At 43.5% G+C, this 17,859-nt stretch overlaps 1 protein-coding gene across 3 annotated transcripts; it reads right to left on the minus strand.

Annotated features, from left to right (window-relative positions):
• Positions 1-270: 270 nt before the first annotated feature.
• Positions 271-17,751, minus strand: LOC128887760 (ALK tyrosine kinase receptor). 3 transcript variants are annotated; one of them, XM_054144036.1, is made up of 26 exons: positions 17,453-17,751; positions 14,177-14,369; positions 11,607-11,986; positions 10,872-11,064; positions 10,661-10,788; positions 10,347-10,478; positions 9,743-9,898; positions 9,190-9,320; positions 8,931-9,097; positions 8,448-8,542; positions 8,273-8,371; positions 8,014-8,188; positions 7,783-7,930; positions 7,317-7,463; positions 7,075-7,231; positions 6,618-6,812; positions 5,664-5,909; positions 5,440-5,541; positions 5,068-5,263; positions 4,682-4,961; positions 3,318-3,610; positions 2,958-3,183; positions 2,662-2,778; positions 2,355-2,600; positions 1,803-2,273; positions 271-1,200 (listed from the first exon to the last, which is right to left on the minus strand). In XM_054144036.1, the coding sequence occupies exons 3-26, from the start codon at positions 11,947-11,949 to the stop codon at positions 1,153-1,155; spliced, it is 4,491 nt and encodes a 1,496-aa protein (XP_054000011.1). In that variant the 5' UTR covers positions 11,950-11,986; positions 14,177-14,369; positions 17,453-17,751; the 3' UTR covers positions 271-1,152. The 3 variants fall into 3 exon arrangements, with proteins under 3 accessions (XP_054000011.1, XP_054000014.1, XP_054000010.1); XM_054144039.1 differs by having other exon boundaries at positions 271-1,245; positions 17,453-17,750; XM_054144035.1 differs by having other exon boundaries at positions 271-2,273.
• Between the last annotated feature and the right edge of the window lie 108 nt (positions 17,752-17,859).

The following is a 17,859-nucleotide window of genomic DNA, read 5'->3' on the forward strand; positions in this document are numbered from 1 at the left end:
TCTCTCTCTCTCTCTCTCTCTCTCTCTCTCTCTCTCTCTCTCTCTCTCTCTCACGCACACGCAAATACGCACTCTTTCTTTTAAATCTCTTTTGTGTATACTATACATTGTGCGAGGTCGCTCGGAACCTCATGAAACATATCATACATCAGGGCTCGCGACACTGACGATCGTCCTGCATACTGAACGAAGGATAAAGGATCGATTAGGTTTCCCCGTCATCCTTCCGCAGGAGGAACATCGACGATGAACTCGTTACAGCTATGTCTGTCTATAGTTTCTTTCGATAATTTATTATCTATATCTTTGGAATTGCGATGGAATGTACTTGTAGTTAGGTGTGACGCGAAGTGCGCCGTATCTGGCTCCTGACGGTCTCATCCCTTTCGCTGGTTGCTTCCCATCGGGCACCAGGTCGTACGCGCGACTTTACGCGTTTGTGCGTGTGTGTTCGGTGTATATGCGTTTAGAACAAGAATTTAGTTGGATTTAATAACGGACGGTTATTGCAATTCCTTGTACCGTCGGCAGATGTCGGATCTACGCACGACGCGACGTTGATTCGTAGTTGTATCGTAGGAAGAAAGAAAGGTCAATCTTGGGTGAACACGTTCGCGAATTCATAGAAGGACTTCCGAGATGCGACGGATCTCGATGGTCCAGATAACTTTGCCCTATATACAATAACATTCTATCAACACGTTGGAAATGTATGGATTAATCGAGACGTTTCAAAAATAACCGTTAAGAAAAGAAAAGAAAAAGATGTTACAACGGTTCCGGATCGAAATGGTTGCGAGCAAAACTAAGTTTGTCGTTTCTTCCCCCAAGGACTGGTCTTTCTTTTCGCTACAGTACGCACCGTGACGCGTCCATTTAATAAACACAATTAAATTCTTCCCCCTCGTGTTGGAGGAAAGGTGGCGTTCCGTAAGGTAGAGAACGAGTCGCTCACAAGAGCGTCTCCTCGGAATGCACACGACGCGAGTACTCTTCGTCTCGTATCCACAGAGGCGCGGTGGATTCCGCGAGACGCGGTCCCGCTGGTACTGCGTTTATCGTTGCGGATCGTCGCAGCGATCTGGTATCGGTTGCCGAACGCGTTGCGACATCGGCTACCGGGGAGTTCTGTCACTCCCCTTTGAACAAACCTCAGCAGGAGCATTCCTCTTCCCTCGGTAGCTGACGACCCAGAGGATCCTTCGTGTGAAGAACAGAGAGACGATAGTTCCATCATACATAGAACTGCGGTGAAACCAATTACAGGGATAAGTGTCGCTAAACTTATGGAAAACAGTTACGACATCGAATGCCACGTGTATTGTAATGATTGTCCTGCGCGTACGAAGACTTTTCTCAATGATTATTTATTATACGGGCTGGGTTGAGATTCATAGCACACCTGGACAAAGGTGTTGATAATATCGATATAACATTTTCTCATCGGCTGCTATCGGTCTCTGTCTGAGGCGGTGTTTATAAACATCGAGAACGACGTGGTTAAATACAAAGTGGTTTTACTGATTGTTTGTCTCCTTATTAGACGACTGCGAATATTTATACATTTTTAGACAAGAAAACTGTACAATTATCAACGATACAAATACAAATTTTTCTGCGTGTATCAAATGCCAAAATTTCCTTGTAAGTGCACTACGAATTCCAACCGACCCGATCGGTATGATCACTACCCCGAATGGACTCATTCCGTTCGAGACATTGCTCTACTTTCATAGAGGTTTGCAGCTTTCGAATGTGAAACGGACGACATGGGTGCGTCGATGTGACAATATTTGAATTACCTTTTTGAGTTCCATACTGCCTGGGGTGCTCGACCGTTGCGGCGGTGGCGAGAAGGCTATTTTTTCGTAGGGTATCGTTCCGCGACACAGAGCGCTAGGATCTAAACTGAGAGCAGCCTTCAGGGCATTTTTCTTTAACATTCCATTCACGTTAGTGGCGCTCGTATTTAGGCCGGCGTGACTAGGGGAGCAGGTACGCGTGTTCGGCGACGAGTTCGTCGTGTCTGGCGGCGTGTCCGAGGAAGCAACGATCAAGGAATCGGAGTTCGTGTCGGTGGTGGTTACGCTTTCGTTACCGTTTCTTCTGTCCACTTCCGTCGAGTCGACGGTGCTGTTTCGACGAGTTTCGATTTCCCCTGGACGGTTGTTACCATTGTCTGCGACACCTAACTTACCGCTATTTTCGATGTCCGTTGAAGTTCGATGTGCGCTCTTCTCCGCTCGGTTCGAGCTATCGGGCTTGCATTTATTCTGCAAACAAGCCGGTTATCTCGGTAAATATCGCGACATTCGACAGAGAAATGTATGTATTCTCTCATCGATTGAACGCACCTCCGTATCATCGTTCTCGTCGCCAATGTCATCGAGACTCGTTTTCCTACCGACAGTTTGCTCGGAGTTGTCCGAACCGTATTGATTGCTATGAAATCGTCCTTGGGGGGTTTTATCGTTCGAATCGTTTCTGTTTGAAGGTTCGTTTCTCGGATACGAGGGAAATGTAGCAGCGGCCTGAGCCAGCCGCTGGCTGGCCGATCGAGGATCGATAATTCTGGGCTGCATGTACCCACCCGTATCCAACTATAAAAACGATCGATAATTAAAGACGCGATAATAATTTGAAGGTAAATCGTATACTCACTTCGGACTGTACATTGATACATTCTGCTTCCGGATCTGGCCTCATGATCGTTATCTCGCGCTCGCAGATCGGTAAAATGTCAAAGTCAGGCGTTGGATGATTGATCACGTCGGGATCCTGTGAAAATGTCACCGTTATTTCTCAGAATTTTATTCGTGATACCACCAGTGGCGCATTTGCTCCTCGTTTGGTAGTCCATCGAAAGAAACACGCATTAAAAATCTTTTTTTTTTTTTTTTTTGCTACGAGATAATGCGCCACTGATTGTCACAGCGATCGGTATTAGGGAATTGTACCTGTAAACAGTAACCTATTCTTTCGACAATCGTTGCAAAACTAGGCCTGTCTTCTGGCCGTGGGTGCCAGCAGCGTGTCATTATGCCATAAATAGGATCAGGGCATCCCGCTGGTTTCTCCAGACGACCACCCGACTTTACCAACGATATAGTTTCTCTATTAGTACACCCCGTATAGGGTATATACCCAAAGGACATGATCTCCCACAATAGGATGCCAAATGCCCTGTGGACAACAATTAATCAAATGGATTTCCATCATCGATATTACTTGTAAACTGTTACAAACTATTTTCTCGGAAACATCTTCTTCCTCTTCTTCTTCTTTTTTTTTTTTTATATCGAAAGAGAAGAACTCACCATACATCGGTCTTTGTGGTGAATATCCCGTCCAAGAAACTCTCTGGTGGCATCCATTTTATGGGCAACATGGCTTTGCCACCTTTCTTATAATAATCGCTCCTGTAAATATCCTTAGCCATTCCGAAATCGGCAATTTTTACAATACGGCCCGGCCCCTTGCACGTGAGCAAGCAATTTCTCGCGGCGATATCCCGATGAATGAAACGTGCCTCTTCCATGTATTTGCAACCGTTCGCGACATCGTAGCCGCACATTATTAGATCCAGCATCGTCAACGACGTTGGATAATCCTGCCAAAACAGGAATATACGCATGCACCCCATTGACGACGTGCGGCAAAAATTGACAGTGGTCCCTGTTCGAAATTATAATCCAGAACGGCACACAGAGTTAAAAACGAAAGCGAAACGGAACATAGGAAAGCGAAATTAGGTGCGCACAAGCCTACCTGGTAATGCCAATAACGAAAAACTATACATACGTATCGTAAACTGAGGTTTGGATACAAAGCTGAGCTTACACGGTCACATGTAACAAATGTAACAATCGCTTAGGAGAAAATGACGGGGGGAGACCGGGGTTGAATGTAACAGGGTCAGGTTCTAACACTCTCTGAATTTCAAAATCTATAATTGTGGTAATGTAGGTATTATAGTAATAGTTAGACTGCGGATATTTGTGCGTTTACGTGTTTAGATTACGTATTTGTTCATCTTTATTGTATACGAATGAAGATACGAATTTCCATAAACATACGCAGTCTGGTAATAAATACGATCAATTTGACTGGATTCTTTATAATGATTCCAATCGAATTTCTTCTAATTGCTTCAATTATAAATTTCATCGATTCAACGCTTGTGTAAATATAAATCACGTTTTACAACCTGTCCCCGTTCGGTGTTGCAACTGGTCCCAAATGAAAGGTTCAAAATTAGAACAGTTTCTTTACCACAAATGCGTTTATAAAAAATTGTTGGTCCACTATAATGACAAGAAAAAATCTTAATCGATATATCGTATCGATTCATAAATAACTTCCGCCGTACACCGCATGTAGCAATTTTCAATTTGTTTAATTGGAACTAGTGGCGATCGACGATGACGATCATATAATTGATTAAGATTTATTAGGTATTTATGTATCTGGAAATAAATGGTAAACGAAGAAACGGGAGTTGTTTACGAATCGATCTGGTAGTCGTACAAAAGCATCCCGTATAATCGTGTTGCGTGTAAATAAGATACGATCGAGTCTGAGAATAGTAAACATTTGGTTTCGCTAGTTTCGTCCCCGGTCTGCCCCCGAACGAACGAAAAGTAATGCCATGTTATGCGTTCTCGATTGGAGCACTATTTACCGCGCGTGGCCTCTCCTCGCGAAGGAAGTTCTTCAAATTGCCGCCGGCGAGCAATTCTAAGACTATGTATTTCGGGTTTTCGTCGAAGGAAACCCCGATGAAATGCACTATATTCGGGTGATTGAATTTGCTCATGATCAGCGCCTCCATCATGAAATCGGCCTCGGTGTCGGGCCTGGACGCGGATGGTATAGTCTTCACGGCGACCGGATGTTCTTCGTTGCGTCTGTATTTGTACACGCCTTGAAACACTTCGCCGAAGGCGCCTTGCCCGAGAGGTCTACGACAGAAATCGATCAACCATCGCTCGTTTATCCTCATGGCGAAGAAAGACTCGGACGGGTACTGTAGTATATTTTTTCATCTAAATCAGGATCGGTACTTACTTTACCAAATTGATATATTCACGAGGGATTTGCGGCAAATCTTTAAAGCTATAGAGATTTCCAGCGAACTCGTAGTTCGGATTGATTTCGGTCACCATGGTATCGGAAACGGTGCGCAGTGGCGTTAATTCCGTACCATTGCGAAACATTAATTGCCGCCGACGTAAAAGCGCCTTTCGACTTTGATAACGATTATCTATCGACAAAAGCGATTCGTGCTTGTAATTGGGAGAACAACATAACTTTCGTCACGTTTTTCTAATATTCATTTTATCGTTCTATCTATCTATGCCGACTTAATTAATTCATGAGAATCCGATGTATTCGGTATTACCTAAAGCTATACGTATCACAATTTGATTGTTTGCTTACATAGTAGTAGGCAGACAGTGGCGAAAGCAAAGAGTAGGCCGATGCTCACAGCTATCAGAAGAATCATGAACGTTTGGTGCGTGACCCTTGAATCGTCAGCCACTGCAAACGATAGGATTATTTCTAATCGTATTGAGAGTAGAGCTTCTATCGAAATCGATAACGTTTAATGTAACTCGCGACTGACTATTTTATGAATGATTCGATTCGATTGGTATACTTACTGACGCAGGATCTCGAGTCATTACTCAGTAACCAACCAGGTGGACAGAGACATTTCGTTTCGCTGAGATACTGATCGAGGGCGACGCAACGAAAGTCGCAACCGCAACCACTGATAGCAGGAATAATATAAACCTCACCGGGTCCGTGGCTTACTGCTGGCTGGAAGTGAACGTGCATAAGGTCACGGCTGGCGTACGAGTAACCACCGTCCCCGTTTCCGGTTTCTTTGTGACCGGTATCGCCACCTAAATCATTGCGGCTGGATTGAAATGTCGAACAAAACGGCAGGAAACATTTCGCTAAACTAATCGTGCCACCTATTAAATATTTATTAAACTTAGGGGACGACCTAATACTTCGTCCGTGAGCACACGAATAAAATATAACTCCCTTTGGGCGATCATTGAAAAATGTAATAAAATTCGTGCAACGTAGGTTTGAGCGTGGAGACTGGAACATTTCGAGCTCTTTCACACGACGATACGCGTATCGCAATACGCGTATGCGATACGTATCTGCTAGCAAGATACTTATGCGATACTGTATCCAACTAATTTCGTAGCTCGGTGTTGATCATTTGGTTTTCAGTTAAACATATCTTCTCGTTTGAGAAACACGCGTTCTGAGTTGGTGAAAACTTTTCTGAAATAATGGATGAGATTGAAGCTTTATCCATTTCATTTCTACATAAAAAAGTTGCCGGCGTCCGACCAACCGCGAATACCGAAAATCAGTATCGCGATACTGTATCTCGCGAGAATCGCCGTCTGAACGCTTCCGTAATATTATGTGTACCATCGGTATCCTGTATACGCGTATCGCAATACGCGTATCGTCGTGTGAAAGAGCTCTTCGGATCGTAGATTTCGAACCCAATTGCAATAGAAGGGCTGCATCGAGTATCGCGACGTGAAATTCATTTAAAATCGCATTGATATCGATTCTTTAACTACCTATGTAACCACCGCCTCCACCTCCTGTCAGGCATCCGCCACCTCCGCCTCCGAATCCTCCGTTAGCGTGACTCTGATTCCCAGGACCGCAACCGATTCCTCCCACGCCGCCCCGAATTAGAGCCATGCCAGCAGAAGTTCGTTGACTCGAATCGCTGCCCCACGATGATCCGTTCCACCCGCCTCCTGGGCCACCTGCGCCAACCAGACTTCACGTAATTAACACAGTTTCGAAGCAGTTACCGTTAAACGTAGATTGACGGGCATTGCTGCAACGTCGTACATGTGATTCGTCTAAATAAAATTGAACGTTCGTTTATCACCGTAAGACGATCGGACAGTTAAATTGCTCTAAAATAATGGATCCTTTGGGAAGTGATTCGAAGGAACTTTACGTTTCCATTTTATATATTTGAGTTGTTTTGAAAAATATTCGATAGTATTTCTACGATATTACCTGCCTCTGTTGAAAGAACCGAACCAGAGGATGGTTGTCTTCCAAACGACGCAGGTCCTCGTCCATGCTGAAGACCGCTGTCAACGAATTGCCCTAATCCTATACCACCTCCACCTGACGCAATGAGTATCGGGTGCTGGTTTCCGTTCCTTTTCAACTGTAACATCGAAACGTTCTCGTAAGCACTTCTGCTTGGAATGTCTCATTATTCTTTCATTAATATCATATTATTATCCACTCACTGTGAAGATATACGTTGCCCCGCCACCACCTCCTCCGCCGTCCTTTATCTTAATCCTTTTCACTTCGTCTATAATGGAGGTGATCCCTGACGACCCGTACGTTTGCGATCCACCAGTTTGACAGCTATTCACTTTTAGCCCCAAACTCTGAAAATTTCATTCAACCGTGGAAACGTAGAAGTGATTAAAATAGAGCGAAACGATAGAAACGTTCCGAAGAGGAATATTGACGAAGCAAACACTTGATGTTATCGTTGCGACCGATGAGTGGCACGCGAGTGTCGTTGACAATGGTCTTATCTCGGATCAATGCCGTGTAAACGAATGTGTATTTGATTTCTTGATAAGAAAGATATCGAATTGGAGTAATTCGAAATGGAATTCATTGCTTACTAATTCTATTTATTATTCATTTTATTTTTCTACGTTATACGAGTGATTCATTCGAGCGATAAGTAATTCTTACTTTGAGACACGCATTGGATCCAGGCTGTCCCACCATGAAGTACAACTGTTCGCCCTTTTCCAGCTCCATGACACCGCGAACTTGGGCACCCAAGCTGCTACCCATCCCACTGGATCCCTTTCCTCCTCGTGCACCCATTCCGATCAAACTGGAATTCAGGATTATCCAAACGTAATCAAACGCCAATTTTCAGGGACATCCTGACATTATAATACAATAGGAAATTCTCACGTGTAATATCCACCACGAGGAACCGTCCATTTTTGGACACCGTTCAGATTGAAGGAAGCGTCCTCCGACGATGGTGGTACGATCAGTTCTACGCCTGTTTTGTTATGCTCGTCCATACACTGTTCGATAGTAGGCCCTGTCCTGCCTGTGGCTCCGCAAGTGGAAATTCGTATGACTGAAAGTAAAGTTACGAAAATATAATAACAAGATTATCCAAATTATTCAAGTATCACTGGCATAGTAAAATAAAGCATGGTACCGGTTTCGTTTACAAAGTCTACGTGTTGGTCGGGAACTTTTTCCGAGTCTATGACAGGGTTGTAATAATTGAAGTCTCCAACGACTTCCGGGGGAACTCCTGATGAAAGAACAACAAAAAATATTATACACGTAATTAATTAATGTATCATCGAATAAGGCATCCGAACAGTTACCAATTCCGAAACATTCCGGACTCAAAGAGATGTCGTCCACCGCTACGTCACCTTTCGAGGCGTAACCTCTGCTCGCCTCAAATTGCAGAAAATACCTAGACGAATGGTGCACAACAATCAATCGTCCGTAAATAGGTCAATTTTGTATTAAACACTATGAGTGGACCAGGCAGTTAAATTGCTCTAAACTTAAGGTCTCCTTTGAGGATTAATTCCAAAAAAATGAATGCAAGTCTTGACTTTTCCTTTTACACGATACTTACATGGACCTTATAGACTGAGAAAAATATTTTTCACTTGCTAAAAATGGTCCTGCCAAAGGTCTATTTTTAAGAATTTCCACTTTGTTTTCCAGTAGCCTGAGCTTTGCAATAGTTTAAAATACATGCATCTATATGAAAGAAAAACTTGAAACTTGCGTACGTTTTTTTTAGAATTTACGTTGCAGTAACTTCGCTGCCTACTCCTACCGATACTAAATACCTGTATTTTATCTCGGGCAAAGCGATAGCCTGATTGTACCAAACGTCGTGTTTGTCGCCGTACGACCACCAGAGCGATTCGGAGTGATTTTGATGCGGTCTAACTTGAACTAGATATAATCCCAGCGAGCCGCTGTGCACTCCGTATTGGTGGAAAAAGAAGCGCACCTGAACGTTCGCGTGAGCGATAAAAAAAACATTGGCTTTAGTCTCTGCCGACACGTTCAGCTGTCGTACTCGCAACAATGGAAGTGACTTACCTGACAGGATCGATAATAACGACTTTTTACGTCGCTGCTGTAAGGCGGCGTCGGATTGTACAACGGGCTCTCGATGGTACCGCGACTTCCGTAATCGCTTTTCTTGGACATGTTCACGAACGCGTACGTTCCTGCCATCATAGACGTACCATTTATTAATATTGTTCCGTCGGAGGGGTTGAAGCACGAGAATTCATTTTAATCAAATATAAAGTTTATCAACAAACTATAACTTTTAAACAATTCAACGATAATACAACGATAATCTTGGAGACTTGTAACGAAACGTCTTCTCTCTTTGAGTTCTCGAATCGCTCTCTACTACTTTAAAAGTTTGCCGCTTCCTGGCAACCGGAAGTGCGGGAACTCGTTTCCGCAACTTCACGTCGTCGCAACATCTTTACACCGTCGCAACGATATAATCATAAATGTAACTCGGAACTGTAGTGCGGCATCTTCATACCGTCGCAACGATATAATCATAAATACATTCGTCGAAAGGTGACGTTCCTAATTCTCTCCGACCTGCCGACGCGATGATAAGTATACCCACCCGACGCATTGCGGTACGTGTGGTCGTAACTAGGCCCGGTTTTGTCGGACGGTGTTGCGCCACGATGAAGGGTCCAATTTAAAGGTCTCCCCGCCACGTTTCGCCAGCCGCACCATCCGTTCTCGAAATTACATCTGGCGTTCTCTGGCATTTTGTCTGAAAACGGTGTTCGATTATTGTACAGTTAAATTGAATTTTACCAAAATTTAACCACGTTTCCTTTTTTCTGTTTTTTTTTTTTTCATGTCCTCAGGGGCTGTAGCTACGATTAATCGTAGCTACAGTACGGGTTTAGCGATCCCGAGGTACCCGAGCTAAGGGAGGGAGGGCAACAGACCCCAACTGACGTGTAAAGGAATGCAATGTAAAAAGTTAAAAAATAATGCGACGCATTGAAATGCAAGAAATTGAGGATTGATGCGAGACAATGTAAATGCGATATGGAAGGAAACATAAGATCAGAGAAACATAAGACCAATAGGTACAACAGCCAAACCTTCGCAAGATCACGTCCCGGATAAACTACCCGTTATAAACTGAAACTGGTCTGTCGTGCGAGCGACGAGCCAGGTTGGAAACGGGAAAGCAATAGTTCGCCAATTACCGCAGTCGAGGGCCTCGTCTTCGCCGTCGGCGCAGTCTTTTGTCAGGTCGCAAATACGCGTTCTGTTTAAACACGAGCCGTTGTTGCAGCGAAACATGTCCTCCGTGCAGGCTGCGCCTACCGGTGTCAATTCTGCGAACGAGCAAATATTTCCTTTCGTTTCTCTGTGGTGCAGATACGCCGGTTTTGTACTAAAATTGTCACCGCGCTACAATAATATTTCTTGAACCAGAAAGAAAGTACGAACTTGTCGTATTCTCCGTTTGGAGTGCAGATACCCTATGGTAGAATAACAACATAACAGGAATAATTACCGGGGAAGCAGTCGATCAAGCGAATGTTATCAATCGCAATGCTGGAGTTAGGATGCGGTGCCGACATCTCTATAAGTAATTGATGCGGCTGACTAATTGCACCCAGATTAAAGCGCGTCGTCTCCCATCTGCAACACACACCGTCGAGTCTCTCCTCATCGATACGTTGAACATTGTTTGCCAAGTAGCCAGTGCAAAATTAATTACGTACGTTGCATTATTATTTCCTGCCTTCCTCGCGGCTACTGAACTCGTGTTATTCGTGATTATGACTAGGGTTATAATGCCGTCGCTCATCTTGACCTGGTACATTGACAATTCCAGCACGCAGAGCGATCCGGTGCGGGGAATCGTTGTAGACCACATTTGGGCGTTCCCGCGGCCATTGAACCACAAAAAGTGCCCTGGAGAAAAACGGAATTAACTCAAAAATTGATAGTTACCGGCAAATTTGTACTCGAATGATGATCGTTTATTCGATGGAAGAATATGATTCAATGTATGTTATTTATGATTGAAAATTCTAATTCTCATTTAACAGGAATAAGAATAAGAAATTTTATTTAATTTCTATTCGTTGTTCAAAATGTTTAGTCAGCCAAGAATTTTACCTTTAATGTATTAGGTTGTCCGAAAAGTTTCTTTCGCTTTATTAATAAGTAATACATGCACAATATTTTATGTTTTACGTTACGTTACCGAATTGTGCACGATTCATTTTGCTCCGTTACTGTTACAACGTGAATATCTATGAAATTAGATTGTCTATTTATGTAAACACGAGCACGTAAAATCATTGAGTTCTAAATTAAAAAGGGGCAAACGAAAATTCCAACGAGACATTGACGAGCAAACGTTTGCAAAAGAAAATTTGGAATTTTTTTAATATTGAAGGGGCCAACTACACGCTTCATTTTGAAATAGCGATTCGAAGGGCGCGTCTTACCCCTTTCCGAGTTGCTGGCGTCCGTCTTGGGCGCCAGTTTGTTACGTCCCGACGGCATGATCCTCCTGAACCCGAGCGTTTGGTTCCACGACCAATCGCAGGTTTTCTCGAAATCGCAATGACCGGGCAGCGACGGCCGCATCAGGGCGATTTGCAACTCTTTGGTCCCGCGCGGCATCCTCTCCCTCCAATCGCAGTAGCCGCTGGTAACGCAACAAAGACTGAGCAGGATCCTCAGCAGCAGATTGCCGCTCAGACAAAATTTATATCGCCAGTCGTGCGCGGTGCGACTCGGCCGTCTCAAATTCGCGGTCAACACCCCAGACCGCGTAGCTCTGATCATTACTCCGTGGTTTCCTCGTATTGCCGCTCGATATATCCTGCAAAAGGTCACACGCAACATTTACAACCCGTGCTTTTCGTTTTCTCCATTTTTTTTCCCTCTCGCGGGCAACCGTGGCTCTAGCCCGCTCCGACGTTTCAACCGTTCTCGGAACGGATCGCGTGAACACGCTCCGTGGTCTCGAACAAGTTTTTCGTAATTACCTAGTCCCGCCATGAGTTCCGTTTCAAATGTGTCCAGATATCGCACGAAAATGGGGGCGTTGTAATTTTTTGAGCTGTTATTTACGCCGGCTCTCGAGAAACAAGGCTTCCGAATAGTTGGTACCGTGGCGATCTTTGTGATTCTGATTTGTAATCTGGTTTGCGAATTCAACGCGAGCTAAATTTTTGCTTTGTACATACTTGGGAAAATTAGTGTACTGGTGGGTGTAAGAGATGAATTTTGTTTAATTAGTTCCATTGAATCGGTTCCATTCGAAGAAAGTTTGTTTAAAATAAAATCAATAACGACAAATAATTGTACATATAAATTTGTACATATGATCGATAATGGTGTCGATATATTTTAAGAATCTCGACGAAAGAGTGTTCCCCTGAAAAGCGTCTAATTATCTTTAATTTACGAATAGTAAAATACCATGCAAACAAGCACGCAGTACGAACATATAATTTGTTCAAATCGCAGCAAACGTAAGTTTGGAGTCGAAACAATATTGGATGTTCGTATTTAATGCATTAAAATATCACGTCTGAGGTATAAAGGCAATTTCCATCGCAAGCAATAGGAGACGCGGAGGACAGGTTCGCAGGAACGAGAGAGCGAGCCGGATGACGAAACGAAGCGGTGATTGACGGAAATGGAATAACTGATTCGCCGATATTTCATAATTTCCTGTATGCCGGTAATAACGACGACGTCCCTCGTAATGCCGACAGCGAAATGTATCCGAGTTTCATTCTAATCTTATCCCAAGGCGTGGAACACTCCCGTCGCTTCATTTCATTTGCAAAACGTCGAGAACATTTTTGTTGCGAACGTTAGGTACAAATTGAACAATTAAACTTGGTCAAGCTTTAATCTCGTCTAAATAACTTAGATTGCGAGTAGACTCTAAAATAAATCCAGCTTGGTTCCACTTAGGGAAGTTTATTTAAAATAAAATCGATAACGTTGGTGCGCGAATCAATAAAGAAAAAAGAAAATTATTCTAAAGTACGATCGATAACGGTGTGTATATTGCGAATTATTCGGATTATAAACCAGTAAAAGAACTATTGCGTAACATTTGTGTAAACATAAGCGATCGTACGTGTTTCCCACGATTCTATTCGTGTAACTATCAAAAGATCGCTACGGAGTATATTTAACGAACGGTGTGTTATCGAGTCCTATACGAATACAGGGTGGTCGAAGCCCAATTTGTAAAAATCTCTGTTCCATTAAATCGGATTTCGCAACGAGCGAGCATGGACGGATTAAAAATTGATCGAAAAGTCAGAAAAGAATAGACGTAGATAAGGGAATATGTGACTCGGTGCTATAACGATGGACGCAGAGAACAAATTATTCAGGGTATTTCTATCGATCTTTTAGTCACTCCCGGTTCGAAGACTTAACAGCTACATTCAGGAGCGATGCAAACTGAATAATACCGGAATTAATGGATCTGTGGTGGGATAAACGATTCTCCTTTTATGAAATACCATACTCGTGCTTTTTTGCCATTCAGCTTCCAGGGTAGATCTTCATAGGAAAGGCTCTACTAATTGATGTAAAATATCATACGATGAAGGGAATCGGTAGGTGCAACCAAATTTTGTTACAAAAACAAATATACATATCGAATCGAGTAGCCTCCTCCCTTTCGAAGTCGGTTAAAAAGAAATAGAAATCATTCGCACATGTATTATAGATATTGACGTGAGAACACGATATATTTGAAAAATAAACTTCACATATATATGGAATGTTCCTGTTAGAGTGTTTGAAGATTTTTTATTTAACTTGTCTTTTTCAAAGATAAATTTATTTTTCACATATATGTAGAAAGTAGTTACTTTTAAGATGTCGGTTATCCCACAAACGACTTGTTCTTCCGAAAAACAAGTTTATTTGTCGAATTCGTATAGCGGGTCGTTATTTTTAGAATGTTATCCCAGACATTGGCCACAGATATCGAAAGCATTAGGTTCGCTCGTTTCCGTATGAATCGAATAACCCTTACCTTCGACCGAAAACGGTGTTGTACAACGCACCAGCATAGTTCCCAATTCTTCATCCGTTCTGTTGCATCAGTAGCACACCTCGACAGGTTCGAATCACTGGCCACTTCCTCCCGAGTCTCACGTCGCCCCGAACGATACCAGCGATTATCGTTGTCTCGTTGCTCGCCGATCGATCTTCCAGGTATCCGTTACCTGGGCGAAACGAAAGGGCTTAATGAGTATCGCGTCGTCGAGCCGTCAGAAGTTCGAGGACGACAGAGCCGGGTCGCGGACGACGAAGCCCAACCATCCGCGTCGCGTTATAGGATCTCGCACTCTCAACTGGATAATCTCTTGTCTGTCGTTAACGGCAATCAAGGAACTCGTTTTTTTCCCTCTCTATCCTTGATATCCGTCTGCCCCTTCCTCCCTTCGCTAGTACCCTACAACCCTCGCTATCCACCTCCGTGTTCTCCGTCTCGCTTTTTCTCCTCTATAACACTGTCTCGCTCTTTTCCGGAATATTGAAGCGATCGCTTGACGAGTGCGAATTAAGTGCTCTCTCGACTCGATTCGGTACAATCTGAACGATACTTGTTACACATGTCTTCCTTTTTATCTTGCGTAAGCGTAGACGCAGCATTCCGTTCGATTCCACGGCACCTGCACCCAGTCAGAACTCCGAGTCCTACGCGTTTATTATTAACATTGTCCAACGTTGAAGTAGCACGAGGATAGTATCACATCGTGGTCCCAGGTTCGACGACCCCAAAAATCCATTTGAATGGATGGCAAACGATTAATTACAAAAAAAACGAAAAAGTTATGTTTCGAGTTTGCGTGTCCACTCGACGAGCATTGTTGCCTGTTTCCAAGCAACGACCACCGAGAGTTCCTCAGTCTCAGTCTCTGTTGTTCCCTCTCGACGGTGCTCGATGCTCAGGAATGTTAAATACTCGACGGACAGCCGTGTGCCTTGCCAATTAAACCGATCGATCGATCGATCGACATCGGTTTTCGGTGGCTGTCGATGCCGGCAGCGTTTCTATTTTCAATCAGTCACCGGCCGCTATTAAAATATACATCCTAGTTCCTGGGATATATAGATTTTTCTCGAGTAGAACGTCGAATTGATATCGGGGGAGACATTCAATGGCGAGAATTTAGGAGCTTCGTTGAAACGGATATTTCTAATTCGCGGAGACAGCCGGTGGAATTATTAACGCGAGAGACAGCGTTTGTCTTATCTAACACGCGCAGGGATGAACCGTATAACGAAGCGATTATGGCGACGAAGTTGATGCAGGATATCTGGTCTAGTTTGCTACAAGTCGATTAAAAATATCAGACGAATTCTTCAGATTTTGCACTCGTAAAAATGACGAGGCTTTTAACTGGAACTGTAAAAGAGATTAGAAAATTAGAACCGTAACGATGTTTATTCGAAATATATTTGATTGTTCGATTCGCAAATTGACTCATAAGCACATATCCGTTGGAAAAATTCTTAAAAATGAACCAAACAACATTTTCTAGTTCGACATCTCTACTATCTCTTATGTGCAAGAAAAAATCCTCAAAAAGATTCTTTTCTTTTTTCGCTGGTATGACGATTCCCAATCTGTTTATGATTATTTCCGCAAACAATGCGACGCTATTTCACGATAGTTGTTCATCTTCCGTCTATCGACGTTCTCATCTAAATACACCTAATTTTGCCGATCTCTGGATCGCAGCTTCGCAAATCACTCTCCGCGACACGAGCTCTGATACGACACCTAATTGTTATCACGCCGACAGACGCTCTCTCCCACTGCTTACGCTATTCGAAACTCCTGGCTCGTCGAAACAAGCTCACAGGAAGTGATTTGCGCGTGTCGATTAACTACTTTCGGCAACTGACGTTTCTCAGTTGGCGTGGTCCCCTTCTCTGGCGCCGAAATAGGTCAAAGCCACGATTTGGCATCGGCTCGACGAGATATCGAATTTTGATAAACCACGCCAGGTACTGGCGATATTTACCGTTTCCGTTGTTTCAACCGTGGCGGCTCGATCGAGCGATATAAACCCGCCTTTCTCTCGCCGTTTCCAGACACTTGAACGCGTATTACGTTTGATAAATACCGAGCAGGGATGAATGTTAACTACGAACCACTTACGTCGAAGAGTTCCACTGTTCCTGGCTCACTTACGCGACTCGAACAATTTCTCGAGATTCCTCGCGAGTATTCTCGTACTCAATTTTAACGGAACGACGATAATATGTATCTAATTTACAGACATTCCCCCTCGGGGAATCGTCGACGTTGACCGAGTTAATAAGAATTTAACGCGTAATGGGTATATAGGGGAAGTTTGAAGGAAATGCCTAAAAATTGCCATAAAATTGGAGCAAATAGCGTTGCTCGATGGTAAACGACGATGGTTCGAGCAAACATATTCGTGAGAGATATATATATGACCTTATTTTTAACCTGTTTTCGTTCAGTTCGTCTGCACAGAGTAAATATACGATTTGTTTGTGACCTTTAGGTCTTCGTTTTTAATTTTGCGTTATCGTGACCCAATTCGGTACATTTATCTATGTACGATATAAAATTTTATCACATTTTTTGTTTCCTCTAGGTCCTCTTTTTTATTTTTATCTAATTATCACCTTCATATATCGCACATATTGTTATATACGTTATATAATGCTATAATATTACGTACTATATCATAAACCTTCACATTACGTGCTTAGGTCTTTCTCGATAAACCCAAGCATTTCTACAAAATGTTACATAATTAAACAAATTATGTAATTCGATGGATACCAAGGATTTACCATCACAGACCTAAAAATAGTACAATTTGTCCAGATGAATCTACCGAAGAAGATTCGCAGATACATGAACATATGTATATTTCATTTGAAAATTTATCGAAGAAGACCTAAACAGAATTCAATCTGTCGTGCAAATGAAATTACCAAGGAAGACCCAAAAATACCTCGTTTCTCGTATAAACAAACCCACCAAAGAAGACTAAAAATCGTACGCTTTCTATCGCACAGACGAATTCACCTAGAAAGACTGTCAATCTATTCAGAAACGAGACTCAAAATATACCAAAAACAATCGTGATAGTTCGTTTTATCATCGTTACTCCTGCACCCTCGCGGCACTACCCTGAATCCTGTCAATATTCCCAGCCCCACTGCCCTAAAAACAGAACTCACCGCCTACAAGACGCATTTCCCTCGCATCCTGGACGGTCCAACCCATCCGGCCCTCGACGATGCACCGCGTACTTACCATCGAGCAGGGACGACGACTGTCCGGCGTATCTCCTTAAACGCACCGAACGGATCACCCGTAGAACCTCGGTTACATCAACTGATCACATACTTTCTCCGTCGCGACCTCTCGCATCTGTCACCCCAACGATGAAACAACCCTCCCGCTCGCCCGTAACGACGTGTCGTTGCCAGAAACACCATCAGCCGCGCGAACTTGGCACGGTCATCGCCGCGTTCAGGTGTCTACGTATCCGTCCACGGCGGATCGACGACGTATACGTGGTGACGGTGTCGCGTGGACCACGGCAATTGATTCCTGTCGCGACGCAAGATCTCGCGGCACACGAGCACGGCGCGTCTCGCGTATATCTCGTCTCACCGCGACAATCGATAAAAGTCGGCCCTCCGCCTCTCCCGTCGTTC

The sequence above is a fragment of the Hylaeus anthracinus genome, unplaced genomic scaffold (assembly GCF_026225885.1).
Source record: "Hylaeus anthracinus isolate JK02 unplaced genomic scaffold, UHH_iyHylAnth1.0_haploid 11989, whole genome shotgun sequence".
Taxonomy (NCBI): Eukaryota; Metazoa; Arthropoda; class Insecta; order Hymenoptera; family Colletidae; genus Hylaeus; species Hylaeus anthracinus.